This window comes from Eptesicus fuscus, chromosome 15 (assembly GCF_027574615.1).
Source record: "Eptesicus fuscus isolate TK198812 chromosome 15, DD_ASM_mEF_20220401, whole genome shotgun sequence".
Classification (NCBI taxonomy): domain Eukaryota; kingdom Metazoa; phylum Chordata; class Mammalia; order Chiroptera; family Vespertilionidae; genus Eptesicus; species Eptesicus fuscus.
In genome coordinates this window covers 7,659,758-7,675,561 of record NC_072487.1, presented here as the reverse complement: position 1 = coordinate 7,675,561, position 15,804 = coordinate 7,659,758, and the positions used below count along the sequence as shown (strand labels likewise).

General features: G+C 45.7%; 1 protein-coding gene across 10 annotated transcripts in view; it reads left to right on the top strand.

Annotated features, from left to right (window-relative positions):
- Positions 1-15,804, top strand: part of CDC14B (cell division cycle 14B) — a 90,557-nt gene that overhangs the window by 60,100 nt on the left and 14,653 nt on the right. For 9 of the 10 annotated variants that reach the window (XR_008558261.1, XR_008558259.1, XR_008558260.1 and 6 more), the window contains exons 8-12: positions 39-126; positions 763-993; positions 7,025-7,163; positions 7,332-7,488; positions 8,159-8,256. Coding sequence is in view for 7 of the 10 variants with exons in the window: in XM_054727102.1 (XP_054583077.1) it covers positions 39-126; positions 763-993; positions 7,025-7,163; positions 7,332-7,488; positions 8,159-8,256 (713 nt within the window). In the remaining 3 variants the exon portion in view is untranslated. Of the gene's footprint in view, positions 1-38; positions 127-762; positions 994-7,024; positions 7,164-7,331; positions 7,489-8,158; positions 8,257-12,870; positions 13,016-15,804 lie in introns of all 10 variants that reach the window. The other variant, XM_054727103.1, reaches the window with a different exon arrangement.

Here is a 15,804-nt window from a genome sequence, read left to right as displayed (position 1 = left end):
ATTAAGTCTAAAAATGAATTATGCTGGTCTCTTCGCAGAAAGCTGAAAATGGAGATTTAAATTGGATAATACCAGGCCGATTTATTGCCTTCTGTGGACCTCATTCAAGAACCAGACTTGAAAGTGGTATGCAAAAATATGGGACCCGGGTAGTTTTCTTATTAAAAGTACTCCCCCCCCCCCTCTCCCCCGCCTTTTTTTTTAAGAGGCCTAAGAGTTCAACTAAGGTACTTGATCATTTCAGTACATTATTTTGCCTGGATTTAACTTTATTTATTTTTTCACACTTATACTCAAAGTAGAGGCCCGGGGCGAGGGGGGTTGTGGGGGGAGGGTTGTCCCTCAGCCCAGCCTGCACCCTCTCGTAATCTAGAACATCCCTCTCACAATTCGGGACCGCTGGCTCCTAACCGCCCACCTGCCTGCCTGCCTGAACACCCCTAACTGCTCGCCTACCTGCCTGCCTGATCGCCCCAACCCCTCGCCTGCCTGCCTGATCGCCCCTAACTGCTCACCTGCCTATCTGCCTGATCTCCCCTAACTGCCTCTGCCTCCGCCACTGCTGCAGCGGCTTTGTCCAGAAGGACATCTGTTTATCCTGTCTAATTAGCATATTATGCTTTTATTATTATAGATCGGTATTCAATGCCCAGTCTAGACACTATTAGCACACTATGTGTGTAATTCCACACAATTACAGATGAAATTGTTATCATTGTTTTCTTTCTGCATTTTACAACGTTTGGTAATTTCTTTATGTAGGTTACTACCAACATTCTCCTGAGGCTTACATTCCCTATTTTAAGAATCACAACGTTACTACCATTATCCGTCTGAATAAAAGGATGTATAATGCCAAACAATTTACGAATGCTGGTTTCGATCACTATGATCTTTTCTTTGCGGATGGCAGCACTCCTACTGATGCGATCGTCAAAGAATTTCTGGATATTTGTGAAAGTGCCGAGGGTGCCATTGCAGTACATTGTAAAGGTATGTTTGTAGGGTTGGTTAAAGAGTGGTGGGCATGCATGTATAGATGTGTGAGTATATTTGTGTATATACCATGGTTATTTAGATGATGTGCTAGGACACACGAAGCTGCTTTTGTGGTTACAGAAGGCATTTTTTCTATTTTAACTTGCTTGTTTTTAGATTTTTTTAAATTGATTTCACAGGGAGGAGGGAGAGGAAAAAATAGATAAAATTGATGATAGAAAAACATCAATTAGCTGCATCCTGTATGCCCCCTACTGGGGACCGAGCCCAAAGCCCGGGCAGGTGCCCTGGCATGAAATGGAACCCACCAGCTTTTGGTGTCTGGGAGGGTGCTCAACCAACTGAGTCACATTGGCCGGGCATAAGTTGCTTTTTTCTTAAACCCACTTTATTATGGTTTTACTGACATAAAAAAACTCTACATATAAAGAATGCTTTAAAACCCTAATTTCATATGAAAAGTATAACAAGTTAAATTGTGTTCATAGGTAACCCTACAAAGGCTTATCACATGGAAATGTATTCACTTATTCATCACATATCTGCTCCGTGCCTGCTGTTCAGTAGGCTGTTAGGGTATGTCAATGAGCAGAGCAGACAGATTGTTTGAAGAAATAATCGCTTCAAAATAATCCAAATTTGAAGAAATACATGAATGTAAACACCAAAGAAACTCAGGGAGCCCCAAGCAAGATAAACTCTGAGACCCACACCCAGATGCATTATTATCAATCTAAAGTCAGAGGCAAAGAGAATCTTGGAAACAGTAAAACAAAATCAACTTATCACATTCAAGGGACCCCAGTAAGATGTCAATAGATTTCTCATCAGAAGGTTTATCTATAGGGTGTCCCAAAAAATGTATATGCACTTTGAATGATTATAAAGTCAGTTTTTATTAACATACAGTTCATTTTCAAAATTTAAAAGAAGCTACAGAATGAATAATATTTTTTGTCAACCCGTTTTCAAACTGATGACTATTCTGGTCCAGGCACTGCTAATATTGCGAAACAATGGAATCGCAAACATCAAGAATCATTTTGTTCAGTATTTGTGTGACCTTGATTCGTCAACTGTTTTTGGTTTTGTAACATAAACTTTATATTTTATGTATCCCCATAAAAAAGCCTAGTGGATAATTTTTCTTTGTTCAAAGCTTAGTCTGGCCTCACCCATTATTTCAAATCAGTTAAACCTAAAAAGGAATGAAAATGAAGTGAGTTATCAGCTGTTAAAGTGTCCAAACATTTTTGGGGGCCATAGGGTATACACACTGTGAATAATTATAAAGGCAGTGTTTGTACTTCAACTGTGTTTTCCATCTTCCAGTAGCATTTTAGGATGAAATTCCTTTGTTCAGAGCTTACCTGGCTGAAAAGAAACATCAGCTGAGCTTAGCTGTTAAAGTGTGTATACATGCTTTGGGACACTTGGTAGTCAAAGTACTGAAGGGAAAAAAGAGTCAACCGCAAATCCTGCATCTGGCTAAAACTTTTCTCAAAAATGGGGTGAAATTAAGACATTCCCAGATAACTAAAAGGTGAGGGAGTTTGCTACCACTGGACTTCTCGTGCAAGGAAAACTAAAGGTTGAATGGAAGGACACTAGCTAGTCACCAGAAGCTATCTGAGAAATACAGATCTTTGCTCAGAGTAAATACACTGGACACTTATAAAGGCTGTTACTACTGTTACTTAAGCTATAAACTCTCTAATCAAAAGATGAGATTGGAAGAATGGCTTTTAAAAAAAAAAGAGATTCATTTTAGATCCAAAGACACAAATATATTGAAAGTGAAAGGATGGGCAAAGGTACTTCATATAAATGGCAACCAAAAGAGAGCAAAGGTGATTATACTGGTATCAGACAAAGTAGACTTTAATGAAAGGTTATGAGTCAAAAGGGCATTATATCTAATAAAAGAGTAATATGCAAATTGACTGTCACTCCAACACAAAAGATGGCTGCCTCCATGTGGACACAAGATGGTCACCACAAGATGGCCGTCAGGGGAGGGCAGTTGTGGGGGACCAGGCCTGCAGAGGAGGGAAGTTGGGGGGGACCAGGCCTGCAGGGGAGGGCAGTTAGGGGTGACCAGGCCGGCAAGGGAGGGCAGTTAGGGGCAATCAAGCTGGCAGGAGAGCAGTTAGGCGTCAATCAGGCTGGCAGGGGAGTGGTTAGGGGGTGATAAGGCTGACAGGCAGAAGCGGTTAGGGGCAATCAGGCAGACAGGCAGGCGATTGGTTGGGAGCCAGTAGTACTGGATTGTGAGAGGGATATCCAACTGCCTGTTTAGGCCTGGACATCCCTTGAGGGGTCCCAGATTGGAGAGGGTGCAGGCTGGGCTGAGGGACAACATCCCCCCTCCCCCGTGCACAAATTTCATGCACCGGACCTCTAGTCTACACTAATAAAAGAGAAACATGCAAATTGACCGTCCCTCCGCTATGCCCACCAGCCAATCAGGAGTGAGTATGCAAATTAACCCAACAAATATGGCAGCAGCCTCGGAGCTGGAGTGAGCAGGAGGCCTGGGTTGCCCCTGGCGACAGAGGAAGCCAAGCTTCCCGATCGCCCTGCCTCCACTCAAGGAGTGGCTAAAAAAAAAGGGGAGTGGCTGGGGGCCTGGGTCGCCGGGGGGTGTGGCCAGCCTAAAAATGGCCCTTAGCCCCTTACCTAGGCTGGCCACGCCCCCATGGAGTAAGAGTCCCCGCTGGGGGTCGTGGCCAGCGTGCAAACAGCCCTCAGCCCCTCACCCAGGCTGGCCATGCCCCCATAGGGTGGTGAGGGTCCCCACTGGGGGGCTTGACCAGCCTACAAACAGCCATAGGCCCCTCACCCAGTCTGGCCACGGCCTCCCAGCAGGGACCCTCACCCCATGGGGCGTGGTTGGCCTAAAAACCACCACAGGTCCCTCGCCCAGGCTGCCCCATGCCCCAAGAGGACCCCCACCCTGATCCAGGACACCCTTCAGGACAAACCAGCCGGCCCTCACCCATGCACCAGGCCTCTATCTATACTAATAAAAGGGTAATATGCTAATTAGACTGGGAGACCTTCCAGGAGACCTTCCGGACGTTCTGGACAAAGCCATGGTAGCGGGGCCGAGATAGAAGCAGTTAGAGGCCAAGAGGGGAGTGCAGTTGTGGGTGATCAGGCTGGTGGGGGGGTCGTTGGGGGTGAGCAGGCCGGCAGCGGGGGGCAGTTGGGGGCTAGCACACTGGCATGGAAGACAGTTGGGGTGATCAGGCTGGCGGAGGGGGCATTTGAGGGCGAGCAGGCTGGCGGCGGGGGTTAGTTGGGGGCTGGCAGGCAGGCAGGTGAGCAGTTAGGAGCCAGCAGTCCTGGATTGTGAGAGGGATGTCCGACTGCCAGTTTAGGCCCGATCCCTGTAAACTGGCAGTAGGACATCCTTTGAGCGGTCCCAGATTGGAGAGGGTGCAGGCTGAGCTGAGGGACATTCCCCCCCCCCCCCCCCCCCCACCGCACGAATTTCGTGCTCTGGGCCACTAGTATATGAACCCTTTGCACTCGCTTGCTTTTTTCTCGATTCCTTTATTCTAATGCTAACCGTGTTGAGTCACACTCAACATCCGAGTGCAAAAGGTTAATAAAGATTAAATATGGTGTGGAGGTATAACACTTATAAACATTTTACATGTCTAATAGATCTTCAGAATATGGGAAAGAAAATTGGACAGAATTGAAGGGGAAATTAAACAATTGTCCAAAAATAGTTGGAAAATTTCAATATCCCACTTTCAATAATGGGTAGAGAAACCAGACAGAAGAAATGCAGGACTTGACCACCACAATAAACCAGCTACATCTCAGAGCATTCGGAGCACCCTGCCCACCAACAGAATGCACTGTTGTCTCAAGTGCACGAGGGACATTTATGATGACTGATCACATTTTTATTTTAAACACATATTTTTATTGATTTCAGAGAGGAAGGGAGAGGAGAGAGAGATAGAAACATCAATGAGAGAGAATCATTGATTGGCTGCCTCCTGCACACCCCCTATTGGGGATCAAGCCTGTAACCCAGGCATGTGCCCTTGACCTGAATTAACCTGGAACCCTTCCTTCCACAGGCTGACGCTCTATTCACTGAGCCAAACCAGCTAGGGCAATAATAGCTTGTTAAATGTCCTTTTAAAATGTTATTTGACCCACCGAACACTACTAAGGGGCATGTCTTCTGCTCCATACCTTTTCTGTTTTTCTTTTTCTTGTTAATGCTTTTAAAAACAAATGAGTTTTTTATATAAATAAAGTTTTTAAAGTGTGAAAAAAAAATGTTATTTGAGACCAAAATAATCTTGTCACTACCACATGAGTAATATATCTAGTTTTCCCTTAGCTGTGTAGGAGTTTGGTGGAGTTCCTCCCTTTGGCTTTGGGAAGTTATTCTTTTCCCTTTTTTTTTATTAAATTTATTGGGGTGACATTGGTTAACATGATCATAGAGGTTTCAGGTTTGGGTTCCTGTATTACAAGATCTGTGTACTGCACTGTGTGCCCATCATCCGAAGTCAAATGAGAAGTATGCTGTCTGGCTCCATTATCGATTCCGCAGGTCCACACGGGAGGCAGGCCCGCCTCCTTGGCTCTGGTGGTGGCCTTGTCCCTGAAGTCATGGATCGTGGTAGCCTGGTCCATGCCCCTGGGCCTGGGTGGTGGCAGCCGTGCAGACCTCTGTGTCTTTATTTCTGGCTTCTGGTGATTACATCCATGGGTAATGTCTTTATGGAGTTGCGTGTTCAACCACACCATTGGGGGAACATGTGTGCTTGCTTTTTGCAGTATGGATAGGCCTAGAATTTTCAAAATGTTTAGTTTCTGGTTCCTTTTTGTTTAAAAAGTTCTTAGATTCATCTCCCTCTGCTCATAGTTTACATGTTAGTAAGGAGATCCCAGACTGCACCTTCAACCCTTCGCTCACGGATGATCTCCTTTGCTAAATATGCAAGGTCGCTGTTCACAAGTTTTGCTTTCCACAAGGCCTGCAAGCACAATGCAGCCAGGATTTTGGCCTCTTTCTAACAAAGATGGCCTTTCTTCTATTTTCCAATAACATGGTCTTCATTTCCACCTGTGTCTGCTCCAGAATCCGTGCATATTCCTGCTGACAGCTCCTTCAAGGCAGTCTAGGTGTTTTCTTACAGGAGCCTTGTAACTCCTGCAGCCTTTAAATTCCAGAGCCAAAGCCACTTTCGCATTTTTACGTATTGTTATTGTTATGGTACCAAAATCTGTATTAATGAGGGTTTTCCAGAGAAACTACCAATAGGATATGTATGATACATAGAAGGAGATCTATGATAAGGAATTGGCTCACACACAAGGGTGGGCTGGCAGGCTGGAGACCCAGAGGAGCCAGTGGGCATGAAGTCTGGAGGCGGTCTGCTAGGGAGCCCCTCCTAGCTTGGGGAGGCCAGTCTTTTGTTCTGTTCATACCTTCAGCTGACTGAGTGAGGCCCACCCACATGGAGGATAATCCACCTACGCCAAAGTCCACTATTCTCACCCAAATACACCTGCCAGGTTGACACATAAAATTATCATCGCAGGATGAAATAGAGTTTAGGCGAGAGTAAAGGAGGATAGCAGGAATAGAGTTTTTAAAAATTCATGTGAAAATGAGTAGAAAAGTACAGTAGAAACACTGGTGAATGAAGGGGAAAGCTTTGCAAGATGTTAAGCCTATGTTTTTGGGAATATGATTTTGTCATTAAGAGAAAACTCGGTAGAAGCACTGGACTTCTTGAGAGTCGTCACTTAGACAGTGATTTTCATTCCTGGCTATGTGTAGAATCATTTGGGGGGTTTTAGAAATCTGTCCAGGCGGCATTGCGTGACAATTCAATCAGCTCTCTGGAGGTGTTTTTAGACCTCTCCAGGTGATTGCAGTGCGCAGCCGAACTTGAGGACCAGTGTTTAGGGAGGCAGGCCCACCCCTCGCAACAGAATGCTGGAGTCAGGAGACCAGGTCTGATTGGCTTGTTTCCCGTCCTAGCTGGCCTTGGACGAACGGGCACCCTGATAGCCTGCTACATCATGAAGCATTACAGGATGACCGCGGCCGAGGCCATCGCCTGGATCCGAATCTGCAGGCCTGGCTCCGTGATTGGGCCGCAGCAACAGTTCTTGGTGACGTAAGTAGTTGGAAAGCTCTGGTGATGCCCAGGGAATGCTTGGGTCTGGATACTGATTGGAAGTAGACTTCTTAGTCTCCTTAACGACAGGTGGTCTAGGAGGAGGAAGTTGTTCATTTGTCACTTTCTCGAAAGGTGTATTTTGATGCTATTTAAATGCTCTGACAGGAAACAGTCAAGTCTCTGGTTGGAAGGAGACTATTTCCGTCGGAAGTTAAGGGGTCAGGAGAATGGCAGACACAAAGCCGCTGTCTCAAAGCTCCTCTTGGCTGTGGATGACATTTCACTCCATGGGGTCGAGAAACACAAGCAAGAACCTGACCTGGTAATCGAACCATCCTCGTCACTCTGTTGCTATTGCTTTAAATGCTGGTGAGAACCTTTTAGGGCACGGAGGAAACTGCAGATCAAAGTAATAAAGCACATTTTGAGGGATTATTGTCACACATTTTTTATACTTAGAGTCCTCTCTAGGAACTTTTTGCTCAAAATAGTTAGAACAAGGTTATGTGTGCATGACACTGGAGTTCTTACACACTGGGCACTGGTGGGAGGGGATGTGAAGGAAGCACTGTAGCTGGCCCTAGTGACCCCCCCTTCCCGACACCTTGCCCATTTGTGACAGCTGACCTAGGGGACCGGTCGTTCTCAGGTGGGGGACTTTAGAGAACCAAGAGTTTAGGGGTAGCTGCGCTGTATTAAGTGATGGTAAGTAGATGGTGAAATTTAAAAAGGCATGCTTTCAATATTGAAAACCCATTATGCTCTTCACTGTCAGTGTTTTATAGCAGGAGCGCTGTTAGCTTCTGTGTCTGTGGACGTGAAGGTTGGGTGTCGTGCAGCGTGACCTGTAGCTTTATTTCAAAAGCAGCAGCTATTGTAGAGTTCAGCCGGAAGCTGGCGTGCATGCCCCGGGGATAAGCGTAGCTGCTCTGCTTTGCTGCGTGAGCCAGCGCCGCCTGGGTCGTTGGCTCAGTGTGTTTTTACTTGTACAGTACAGCGATGACGACGAAAGCTACAGCGTGACGCAAGGAGATAGACTCCGGGCCCTGAAAAGCAGAAGACAGTCAAAAACGAGTGCTGTGCCCCTCACGTGAGTCCGGGCTCCTTGTGGGGGCTGATGTTCTTGCGTGCGTGTCTGAGGCCCTTCGTGAACATATGTCCTTACATTTCCTCCATAGTTGCATGTCCCTTGGGCCATTTTGAAATGATTCTAAGTTATTTTAAATCGAGTTATTTTAAATAGCCTACGAAGCTCCAGGCTGTCCTCTGTTTATCTCCATCTCCATCCTAACCCTCTAGCCCGTGTATAGGAAGGCGTTTAGGAATGCTTTTCCTCTGGAATAATCTCTGGATATCCTCAGGGTTGTCACACCAGGTATAAGCCACAGAACAATAGAATTGTCCATAATTATTAAAAATGGTGAATATCTTTAGACTTACTACTATGTTGCAGGCAATCTCTTTTAATACGGTAGAATTTAATCAGTGGTGACATGATGGCTTAATGTCATCATATTACTTTAGGGCAACAATAGATTATATGTTTTATTTAACTTTTTTGTTTGAGGAATTCTATTCAAGTTTCAAAAGGTTTAGCATGGGGATAGGAAGTATTAGAGTCAGTGAGTGTGTGTTTGTCCACTTGTTGCTTGTGTAAGCGGTAGTTAGGATAAAATTTCACAGAGCATCAAGTATGGTTTTAAAAAAATAGAATAAAAAACTTAGCATCATACTTTTTTCCTAGGGTATTCTCTTTTTTTTTTTTTTTTTTAAATCCTCAACTGAAGGTAGGTTTATTTATTGATTCTAGAGAGAGAGGAAAGGAGGGAGGATGAGAGAGAGAGAAACATCGATGTGAGAGAGAAACATTGATTGGTTGCCTCCTGTATGCATCCTGACCAGGAATTGAACCCCGCAACCTTTTGGTGTATAGGATGATGCTCCAGCCAGCTGAGCCACCCGACCAGGGCTGTAGAGTATTCTTCAGTAGATGCTCCCACCTGTGACTCTGGATTTCTTCCTCCGATAACCTCTCATCATTGTGGGCACCCAGTTTCCAGCCCCCTCCCCCTATTCTGTGGTGGACATAGGCCAGTTACTCAGTAAGCATCGTGTAATACGGTGCGTAAGGAGCTAATGACATAGTAAATGCTCATGGCAGGGAAGAGCAAGCCTTGTTTTTCATTAAAAGTGGTTCTTCCCTGGTATCTCCTAATAATCTTAACTTCTCAAGTAGAATTGCACCTAAGGCACATGCTGTGGTGGGCCTCTGCCTCGGGGCGTCCTTCAAGATCCAAGAGAAGAATAGAGTTTTCCAATGTAAAGTGCTATGTGAGTGGATGGCATCCGTGTTGCCTATAGGCCCCATTTAAGCATTGTCTTTGCAATGGGGTTTCCATCAACTAGAATGCTTTAAGACTGGTACATTTTACGCAATTTTTCTAAGTGCCGTTTGGTTTTTAATTTCATTAAAAGTCTTTATTTAAAGCTTTATGGGTTATTTAGAAACATTATAGTCCCTCCAAATAATTATTCTGAAGCCAATTTTAGACATGATGGAGGCAACAGGCAGGGCCCAACGCAGAGCCTGTGAAATGTCAGTGTGCACGAGTCTCCTGGGGAGCTGGGGCCGCAGGGCGTGCAGCGGGCCGGCCTGCGGTTCCGCATTCCAGCAAGCTTCAGGTGGCATGCCGTTGTCCAGGGAAGCCCTAGGAAAGGGAGATGGTGTGGGCTGCTTTTCATCGTGCCCAGTTTGTGGTATTGCTTTTAAGAATCTGCAGCAGCTTACTGCCTTCTCCAGCTGGGATGACAGTTCTGCTTAGTCCGACCTTTTTGTTAAATGGGGCTTGTGGGAAATGTCTGCTCCCTGGTGAAGGTTTCCTAGAGTTCAGCTCACTCTTTTCCAGAGCAGTCGAGGCCATAACTGTCTCTCGTAGCTGATGGGTTTGTGGTAAAATAAAAGAAAACAGTAAATGAAGACTGACATCCTAAATGTGTCGGACTCAGAAGGTGACACTAGGTGCCATTCCTCCCCCTTGGTGTTTGAGGTCCGGGGGTGAAAGCTGACGGTGCTCAGCGATGGTGAATGACGGAACTGGCGAGGGCGGGGAGGGGGAGCCAGCCTCAGGGTTTCGTTACCTAGTTACACCCCCACCCCCACCTCAAAGCCAAAATAGGACCCTGGCCCTTTGCTCTGAAGCACTCTTGGTATAAATTAAAACCAAGTAAAATGGTAAAAGTTATAAAGGTTGTTAAAGAAACTAGTTCAGGATCCCCTTTAATTATAACCCAAAAAGAATAGAATAGCCCCTAAACTGTCCCCCTCCACACACACAGGTGACAGGCTTATAGGCCACGGAAAAGGCCGAAGCCCCCCATGTGTGCACAGGCCCTCGGATGTTCGGTCAGCCTCAGCACCTTCCCTCCCGGGCAGCAGCCTGCCTACCCTCTCCTGCTTTTTGAAAGCCTCTCCTATTAAAATCATCTCCTTTTTGCTCTTATTTGTAGTTCTCTAGAAAAGGAGATCAATTGGAGATTTTCTTTCCCTCCCAGTCTTTGTTGTTATTTTAGAAAGAAAAGTCCCCTGAGAGTTTTCAACAGCAGTTTAGATTGAGAAACCTGAATTCAATCCCGCCTCCCGACTGACTCCCCTGTCACCATGGGCACGTTATTCTTCTTTGCTGTTGACACTTAAATCCAAATGAAAATACTCATCATAAGGAAAGTTAGTGAGAAACATGTGATTCTTAAGAGAAACTTATGGTACTTAAAATACCATTCCATTTACCGGTTTCTATTTTATAGTCAATATTGGGGAAAGTGAAAGTCATTAGAAATTGTAAAATAGTCATTTTCTCAGAAAGCCTGTGTGATCCTGCCCACCGTGAAGACGGTAAGTCAAGTAGCCCCATGACCTGGAGGTGATCGTCGGGCGTGATGGCAAGTACGTGACTGACTGTGCTCACGTAGATTTCGTGGATATAACTCCCCTGTGCTGCCTATTTCTGCATACTGAGCCTTCCTGCTAGTTTGTTGTGGTTCAGTGAGATGCTTCATGAGGAGGGGAAATGTATCCTGCACAGGAATATGCAAAAGCACAGATCTAATTAGCCTTGAAAAGCCTTAAACCCCCCTTAGCGGTAGTGTTGACGGGTGTGTTTTTCATCATTGAAAAATAATTCATATGCCAGGAGCTTCATTGGAGGAACAAGTAAAGATCTACACTGCAGACACCTGGATATTCAGGCCATTCTGCCTTTAAACTAACTGTTACATCAGTAACTACAAGGGCGCATTGGGATGGCTAGGGTTCGGGAGTGCTCCGAAGTCATTTATTACATCCTGTGTAACTATTAAGCCCCTGTAATCCTAACATGCAGCAGGTTTTGTTGGTTTTGTGTTTCCTTGCTGGCAGGAGTAAAGGAGAGCGTAGATTTGGGTTCACGCCCACATAGGATGCCTGGGCCCAGGACCTGGCGTCCAGTGATGAGGTGACAGACATTGAGGAAGATGTCTGGGCAGTCTTCATCGTGTGTGCCCCATAGTTTGCACAAAGCAAATACTCAATGGAGCCTTTTGTTATTGGTCACAGACATGTCCCAACTGTGAGGAGGTCCCTTTCTCACTGCGGGAAGCCAGGCCAGGGGGTTAAGAAACACCAAGCTGAAAGCGGAGTTGGGCTGCATGAGGAAAACAACTAAGGAAATGTGTACAGTATAGCAGGTCCTCCAATAACGTCATTTTGTTAATAACACTGAGAAGATGCTGTAGGAAATTAACTTTTGTTAATATCAATTAGTCTACAGTAAAATTGGTTTTGTCATATTTTGTTTTGCATCAAGTTGCAGAATCTTCGATGCTGTAACGTGAGGGCTTACTGTATTAGTTCATGAGGATAATGGTCTTCCTGTCGCGTTGTGTGGTTGCCTGTGCTTCTGCAGTCCTTGTTTTCAGGACGTGCACCTCCTGGATGATACAGAATCTGGCTCCATGGAAGTGAGATCAGCCCCACTGTGCTGTGTCTGCTTCTAACTGTGCCTCCGAGGGGATGGGGGCTGTTAGTGACCAGTCCCGGGCCTTTTTTTTGTTCGGTTGGTTTTGCCTCCTTTTCCCCTTTGGTTTGGTTCAGTTTTGTGTGTGCGCATAGTGTGCTTTTTGAAGAATTTCAACCCTATAACAACAGCTTTGATTTCTGTATCATCCAATTAAATTAACATGGGGCAGTTATTGAACTAGAGATGGGGCCTCCTCTGTTCTTCCCAAGTGTCAAATCAGCTTAATACTGAAGACAGCGTTTTTGTGTTGTTGTCAGTCTTCACTCGAGGATATTTTTCCATTGATTTTTAGAGAGAGTGGAAGGGAGGGAGAGAGACAGAGGGAGAGGAACATCAATGTGAGAGAGACACATCGATTGGTTGCCTGCCGCCCATGCCCCGACTAGGGTTGATCCTGCAACTGAGGTGCATGCCCTTGACCGGGAAACGCTGGACATTCTAACCACTGAGCATGCCGGCCAGGGCAAGACAGCCTTTTTTCCCAACATAATATAGCAAAACTCCATCCTTGTTTCCCACCCTCTCACGTCATCACAGGGTGTCTAAAATTTACACATGGCTTTGTTTATTTATTTATTTATTTATTTATTATTTTATTTATTTTGGCTTCTCAGTTTGAACATCTGTTCTTCCCCTTCACCCCTTTCCAGATGTTCCCTAGCTGTGCTGACCTCTGCACTGTGTAGTGTTGTCATCTGGTGGATTGTTTGTGACTACATCCTTCCCATCCTGCTATTCTGTCTCGATGGTTTAAGAACACAGTAGCCATCGGACCCTTTGACAAATAGCTGCTGTGTAAGTGTCCCACCCATTTCCCTACTCTTCACTGCCACCCTGTTTCCCATGATGCATGTTTTTGTCACCGGCAGCTCTCCTCGCTTTATTGATTTGCCTTTTTTCAAAGGTTCTTTTTCAAAAACTCCTCAACTCTTGGCGTGGTGTCGGGGAGGGAGGCCCCTCACTATTCTTTTCATACAAGGGACATTAAAAACAACACACTTTGATTTTTGTTGTTTTTTTTTTTAAATGTTTTTATTTATTTCAGAGAGAGGGAGAGGGAGAGATAGAAACAACATCACCGAGGAGAGAGAATCATCAGTAAGCTGCCTCCTGCATGGCCCCTTCTGGGGATCGAGCCGCACCCCGGGCATGTGCCCTGACTGGGAATGGAACTGCAATCATTGGTTCCTGAGTCGATGCTCAGCCACTGGCTTTGTTTTTACGTTGTGCTGACTCTGAACAGATTTCTGGAAGTAGCAATTTAAAAAGACACCAAGCTAGTTTCTTTCCCTCTCAAAAATATTCAGTTACTTGGGGTGCTTTTCTTTCAATTGTCTGTACAACTTTTCTCTAGTTTTCTAGAGTCAACGTTTTTAGTGTGTCCCTTCCAGTCCAGCAGAAGTCAGTTTCGCACTGATTTTGCGCTGTTGTAAAGATCTGACTTGGCAGCCAGGAGGTCTCGGGAGCGTGGCGCCCGTTTCGCTCTGGCTGTGCTGCGTCCACAGCCTCTCGCAGCAGGCAGCTGCTGCCCAGCAAGTCTCTGTCTTGAGTTTGCGGAACTCTCTCCTCTCCCTCATTCCCCTGCCTCCCCCTTTCAGTCACGTGCAATGTTCAGAACTGGATGTTGAAAGGAGGGAAGCAGAGAAGACGGGAGTCTTGTCTGTTTGTGTTTCTGCATGACCAGCGCTGCTCCTGCCTTGCTCCTGCCCGCCTTCTTTCCCCGAAAGCAACCAAAACGCCTTAGGGTGATGTGGACAGACTCTGTGTTCTCTGGACACCTTTCACCCTTAAACGAGTACCTTGCCAGAGAAGAGACGTCTTTCCTGCAGAAGAACGTGCGCGAGGCTCACCGGGGATCTCCGGCCCAGACCCCGCGCAGGCCGGAGCGGCGCCCTGGTGGCTGCCGTGACCGCGCCTCTCACGTCTAGGCTGCCTTCCCTATTCTCTGACATTGTTTCTGTAGCTCATATTCAAGGATTTCTGTTCTTATTCCAACTTGGACCTGGGAGTTTTATTAAGAAATGCAAAAGTTCCTGCTAGGACTTCCTCCAAAGTAAAATTCCATGGCAACCACTGCTCGTGTTTTATGGTTTCGTTGAGTGTCTTCAGATGGTGGGAAAAGACTGTGAAACCTAACAGACTTCATTCTTTTCAAAATTAAGGAAAAGCTGCTTAGCATGTTTCTATTGGTGACATTTTCTTAAAAGGTGTCATTAAATACAAACTTGTCGCATAGGCTGACCCTGTTTCCCATATAGATGGCCCTTTCCGGTGGTTTTCCAGTGGCGAAGCTGCCTTGAATAGATGAGCTCTGAATGGGTGGAGGCATTGATAATAATACTTAGGTGCTTTTGAGTATATCATTTTCCCAGGGTAACTTAAATGGGCTCCATGAGGCTCTCTTCTCTTTACCATCTGGAAGGTGTAACCTTTCTCTGTTACTGCTAACGCTCACCATTGCATTAGGCCGATGGATTAACTTGGAATTTACAGAAATCAAAGCTTTCAGGGTAACAGTGGGAAACAAATAGAATCCTCGTAGTTGTCTTTGGGGCGATTTCTCATGGGCACAGCTGGGGCGTGCCTGGAGCTCTCGAGGCCAAGGACCCCTCGGGTTGCTGCGTCCGCCTCTTAGTGGGAAGATGCGTCCGGAGTTGCGGCCCGGCCCATCGTTTGGGAAGCTCGTTTGGCATCTGGGCGACAGCCAGTGTACATAGTACATAGTTGCCCTGATGGATTCTTTTCTTGGAGTTGAATGTGTGTGTTCAAAGCACTTTTGTGGCTTGATAGTTTTTACTTTACAATATTCCCCAAGTTGCAGATGTCATGTCCAAACTTGGGGAATATTGGGGCTCAGAAGACACCTCGGAGAAGCAAGGGAACTGCAGTGCGGGGCAGAGGTCAAAGGCAGGCCCGAGGGTTCTGCTGGGGAAGGTGGGAAGGAGAAGGTCCATAGGCTGCCTAGTGCTCTGCGAGGTCACGTGATTGGTTTGCCAGGTGGGAATGCCTCCTTCTCGCTTACCTTGGCGGTCTGCCAGCTCTTCCCCTTGTCAGGTGGTACTTGTTCGCTATCACAGGTAACATCAAGTGCAGTTGCTGGGTTTTTCCCACTTCATTGGTGCATAACCTACAGATGTAATAGCTGCTCTATTGTTAATGCAAACAACTGGGGACCTGAATCTTTATTAGTGTGACTAATGCATTCTAATTGTCTACCATACTCTCTTTCAAAGTTCCACATCAGTTATTAGTTATTAATATTATTATATTAATTCACATTAATTACTTACACTAATTTTATAGATACTTTTAAATACTTTTTAAAAAACACAAAATAATTCCCTGTCAGCCTAAAATTTGATTTATCAGTAATTTCTTGTCTTGAATAGTATTGTTAATTTAAGAAATCAGATCTTAAATTTCCTAAGCAGGTGAGGTATTGGCCCTTGTTTTTCCTCATATTAATGATTTGACCGTGTGGTAGTTGTCTATACTCTGGGCTGTAAGTGGCCTCATTCGGAAAGTAGGTGTGCTGTGTCACAGCCAGCAGGGGCCTCAGTTCCTCCGTTGTAGAAACGGAGATA